At 44.8% G+C, this 5,424-nt stretch overlaps 1 protein-coding gene across 2 annotated transcripts in view; it reads left to right on the top strand.

The window, feature by feature from the left end:
* The first annotated feature begins 3,052 nt into the window (after positions 1 to 3,052).
* LOC124003550 (ras association domain-containing protein 5-like) overlaps positions 3,053 to 5,424 on the top strand; it is a 51,466-nt gene continuing 49,094 nt past the window's right edge. For both annotated transcript variants that reach the window (XM_046311895.1, XM_046311894.1), the window contains exon 1: positions 3,053 to 4,036. In XM_046311895.1, the coding sequence (XP_046167851.1) occupies positions 3,076 to 4,036 (961 nt within the window). In that variant the 5' untranslated portion in view covers positions 3,053 to 3,075. The remainder of the gene's footprint in view (positions 4,037 to 5,424) is intronic.

Genomic DNA, 5,424 nt, shown 5'->3' with positions numbered 1-5,424 from the left:
ACAGATAGACAGACAGATTAACAGACAGATTAACAGACAGATAGACAGACAGACAGACAGATGAACAGACAGACAGACAGACAGACAGACAGACAGACAGACAGACAGACAGATTAACAGACAGATAGACAGACAGACAGACAGACAGATGAACAAACAGACAGACAGACAGACAGACAGACAGATTAACAGACAGATAGACAGACAGACAGACAGATGAACAAACAGACAGACAGACAGACAGACAGACAGACAGACAGACAGACAGACAGACAGACAGACAGACAGACAGACAGACAGACAGACAGACAGACAGACAGACAGACAGACAGACAGACAGACAGACAGACAGACAGAAGAGAGAGGGGTAGATAGATTCCCTCATCTACCCAGTGCTCCTGCTGAAATGGGTCAAACGGAAGCTCAGGACCAAGCCAATATGGTCTCATTAGTATGTGTGTACCATGATTAAACCCATAAATGAACCACTGGACGTGTGAAATCATAATGCGATTTAAACATTTGTCTATGTTGAAATGATTTCCCGGCTACAAAGTCACAAGGGAGAACATACAGTGGGTGACATCAGCTGCCTTCAGACATGAAACATGAGGAAATGACATGCAGAGAAAACACTGGCAGAGCACACACACATACAGACAGACAGTAACCTGCCAATTGATTAGCTATTTAGCAGTCTTGTTTAGAAGTCTTATGGCTTGGGGGTAGAAGTTGCCGCTTGCCATGCGGTAGAGAGAGGCTGGAGTCTTTGACCATTTTTGGGATCTTCCTCTGACACGGCCTAGTATAGAGGACCTGGGTGGCAGGGAGCTCGGCCCCAGTGATGTATTGGCCATACGTACATATACCCTACCAAGCGGTGATGCAGCCAGTCAAGATGTTCTCCATAACGTTTTGAGGATTTGAAGGCCCATGACAAATCTTTTCAGCCTCCGGACTTCACTGTGCAATTACTGAATATCTACAACCTCTCAATTTGACTCCGTGCCAACTGGTAAACAAGAAACAACTAAACTCATCACAATGTAAACTAAATACACTTTAATAATGTGAAAGTGAAAGGTATTTGTGTTTGAGCCTTGTGTGCATGGTTGGGTGTTTGTGACAGGGGTGTTCTGCAAACCATTGGGGGAATTTCTGTCTTGTGGGGAACAAGCTCACTGCGTCATGTGGTTTCTTATAAAACAGATGATGTATTGTGACATGGAAATGTTTATACTTTTCCTAATCGTAACACAGCAGGCTAAATGGTTAGCATTTGTACTTCTTCATAAGCTATGTACGTGGATGGGTTCACTGATGTCTATCCCCATGTTTATAGGTTCAATGTACTGTATGCTAATGGAAACAGAACAAGTTCAGAAGTTCATGGATTTTTGTCTTTGGGATCAGTCACCAAAAAATGATTCCATAATAATGATTGGAAAGAATGGTGAAAAACAACATATGTCTATTCTATCATCATCTGTAGCAGTAGTAATATAGTGCAGTAGTAATATAGTGCAGTAGTAATATAGTGCAGTAGTAATATAGTGCAGTAGTAATATAGTACAGTAGTAATATAGTGCAGTAGTAATATAGTGCAGTAGTAATATAGTGCAGTAGTAATATAGTGCAGTAGTAATATAGTGCAGTAGTAATATAGTGCAGTAGTAATATAGTGCAGTAGTAATATAGTGCAGTAGTAATATAGTGCAGTAGTAATATAGTACAGTAGTAATATAGTGCAGTAGTAATATAGTACAGTAGTAATATAGTACAGTAGTAATATAGTGCAGTAGTAATATAGTACAGTAGTAATATAGTACAGTAGTAATATAGTGCAGTAGTAATATAGTGCAGTAGTAATATAGTGCAGTAGTAATATAGTACAGTAGTAATATAGTGCAGTAGTAATATAGTGCAGTAGTAATATAGTGCAGTAGTAATATAGTACAGTAGTAATATAGTGCAGTAGTAATATAGTGTAGTAGTAATATAGTGCAGTAGTAATATAGTGCAGTATTAATAGCCTACAATAGGCCCCTATCGAATTGTATTTAGTGTAAACCTTACTGTTAACTGCTTACTTACAAGCCCTTAACCAACAATACAGTTTCAAGAAATAGAGTTAAGAAAATATTTACTATATAGACTAAAGTAAAAAGCAACACAGGAAAATGACATGACAACAACAAGACTATATCCAGGGAGTAACCTACCAAATTTGCAGGGGGTACAGGTGTTAGTCAAGGTCATTTGTAAAGTGACTATGCATAGATAGTAAACAGCAAGTAGCAGCAGTGTAAAAACAAGGGGGGTTAATGTAATAGTCCGGTGGCCATTTGATTAATTGTTCAGCAGTCTTATGGCTTTGGGGTAGAAGCTGTTAAGCAACCTTTTGGTCCTAGACTTGGTGCTGGATCTGGTGACCCATGCCAAATCTTTTTCAGTCTCCTGAAGGGGAAAAGGTGTTGTCGTGCTCTCTTCACAACTGTCTTGGTGTGTTTGGACCTTGATAGTTTATTGGTGATGTGGACACCAAGGAACTTGAAACCCTAGACCCGCTCCACTATAGCCCCTGTAGTCCACGATCATCTCCTTTGTCTTGCTCACATCGAGGAAGAGGTTGTTGTCCTGGCACCACACTACCAGGTCTCTGACCTCCCTATAGGCTCTCATCGTTGTCAGTGATCAGGCCTACCACTATTGTATCATCAGCAAACTTAATGATGTTGTTGGAGTCGTAGTTGGCCACACAGTCGTGGGTGAAAAGAGAGTAGGGGTCTAGTGGGTCTAGGGTTTCCAGCATGATGATGTTGATGTGAGCCATGACCAGCCTTTCAAAGCTCGTCATGGCTATAAATAGTGTAGTAGTAGGCTACTGTAATAGTAGTACAAATAATAATAGTACTGTAGTGTTAGTAGAAGTAACCTAGTAGTAGTTTAATCCCTGGTTAAATTGAAACTAAACCGAAAAATCCCTGGATTAAGCACACTGCCGCTTTAAGAGTGCTCGTCCCCCTGTGGCATTTAAACGCTTTCAGAATCGTCGTTGCAGATGTGTCACACTTCATGCCTGGCTCGCGCTTCAATTTAGTTTACATTCACCGCACACGCACCGATACACACACGTTATTAGGGCATTGTATTAGGAGCAGGGCAATGGCTTCCGTGAGTGTGGTAGGACCAAGACAGCATCGTCCTAGCCCAGACCAGGAGTTTTTCTTTAAGGAAATAACGGCCACCGGGAATAAGAAAATAACGTTACCGAGGAAATACTCCCTGGAGAATATGGTGACCAGGAAGATATCGGTGAAGCGGGAGTGCGGTTCGGTGTCGGTCTTATCAGCAGTCACAGCAACCCGAATAAACCCGTCCCTGACCCCGGCACACCAACGAGCAGCAGCCGAGGTAGGAGGGGGGAATCCCGGGGTGAGAAGTGGGGCTCAGCCGGAGCTGGTGCCACGTAGCTTCGACAGAGAACGCGACAGCAGCAGGCCTGATTGTGGGCACACGGAGAGAGACATGACGGCGGCGAGGGAGGACACTGGTCAAAGCGGACGGAGGGCAAGCGGCAATGACTATGCCGATGACGGAGGGAGTTCACTGAAGACCGTCACAAATGTTCGTTCAAGCACATCGGCCAACGAACAGATAGCAGATGCCAAGTGTGACAGATCAAGCGCGCCCACAAACGGACACACTGGCGCACACTCACATCGGGACCGGCCAGTCAGGATGCGCGCATCCCACAGCCTCCCTGGTGAGACCACCGGGCCGGGTACCAAAGGGGACACCGGGGGGCCACCGATGGAGCGGTTGACACAGGGAAGGACAGGGGTCGTTAAACTCGCGCGCACAGAACCACACCGGAAGGAGGCCTGGTCAATATTTGCCTCCCAGGAGCAGGAGGACCCACGCGTGCGTGCGGAGACAGGGGAGGGCCACCTGTTCTGGACCAGAACAGTTACTCAGGACTGGTGCGACGTTTGTAACAAGCCAATCAACGCCCAGCAGGCGCTCAATTGTAAAAGTAAGTAGTGGGTAAACCATGACAGTAGAGGACACACTCAGTTCCAGTTCTTCAGGAGGAAGGTGAAACTGTTGCTTTACTACAATATAATAGAGATGGTTTGTGCTTGATTGCTTTTCTTTCACTTGGTGTGATATGGGATGATAGTGCAGAATTGCTTTGAGGGATGCGCTGTGACATCATAGTTGGAAGATGAGGCTTGGATATTGACCTCATACCAAGGTGGATACTGCTGGCTGTTGTTGCATCTGGCTTAAATGTGAAGCGCACTATCAGGCCAGGACTAGACTAGCAATATACTCTTCAGAGAGAGTGAGAGAGCGTGACTTTGCCAAGCATTCAGAGCTGCAGCCAGCAACCTCCTATGGAAACCTCATTATCTTGTCCTCCCAGACTCGTCTCTCTGTCCCCCTATCCTCCTCCAGCCTCCCCTCCCTCTCAGTGTCACAGCATGATTTGCAAGCACAGCTTCAGGCATTAGCCTATGCAGAGCGACAGGAATGAGGGAGTGAGAAAGAGAGAGAGAGAGAAGGACAAAGTTAGTTTAGGAAGTCTAGAGTTATGCTTGTGTTTATGGAATATTAAGCTAGTGCATGTGTCAGTACTACTGTAGGTCATCTGCCATTGTCATATCTGTATGGGGGTATTTTGGTCCCAGTTATCTTCCCATGTGTGACTGCTCTGGAGGGGAAGGGAGTGGCATGTTTGTGTCTGTATGTGTTTAAACATGGCTCAGGTGTCATCTAGCCCACATTCAATCCTACTGGTTCTCTATCACCACGGTTCTCTGTCACCACTGTGCTCTCTCACACACAACATCACACTACTTTCTTCAGTACACAGCATCTTTCTGCTCTACTCTTCATGGACTCCTCCACTCTTTCTGTCCTATGTAGGCTCTATGTCAGGGTGCTCAGAGAGAACTGAAGTGGGGAGGGGAAGAAAAGAGAGCAAGACAATGGAAGAGAGAGAGTGGAAAGAGAGAGTGGAAAGAGAGAGTGTAAGAGAGAGTGGAAAGAGAGTGTAAGAGAGAGTGGAAAGAGAGAGTGGAAAGAGAGAGAGTGTAAGAGAGAGTGGAAAGAGAGAGTGGAAAGAGAGAGTGGAAAGAGAGAGTGGAAAGAGAGAGTGGAAAGAGAGAGTGGAAAGAGAGAGTGGAAAGAGAGAGTGTAAGAGAGAATGGAAAGAGAGTGTAAGAGAGAAAGAGAGTGGAAAGAGAGAGTGTAAGAGAGAGTGGAAAGAGAGAGTGGAAAGAGAGAGTGGAAAGAGAGAGTGTAAGAGAGAGTGGAAAGAGAGTGTAAGAGAGAGTGGAAAGAGAGAGTGGAAAGAGAGAGTGGAAAGAGAGTGTAAGAGAGAGTGGAAAGAGAGAGTGGAAAGAGAGTGTAAGAGAG

This window comes from Oncorhynchus gorbuscha, linkage group LG18 (assembly GCF_021184085.1).
Source record: "Oncorhynchus gorbuscha isolate QuinsamMale2020 ecotype Even-year linkage group LG18, OgorEven_v1.0, whole genome shotgun sequence".
Lineage (NCBI taxonomy): Eukaryota > Metazoa > Chordata > Actinopteri > Salmoniformes > Salmonidae > Oncorhynchus > Oncorhynchus gorbuscha.
Note: the sequence above shows the minus strand (reverse complement) of the source record. Positions and strands in the feature narration are given on the sequence as shown.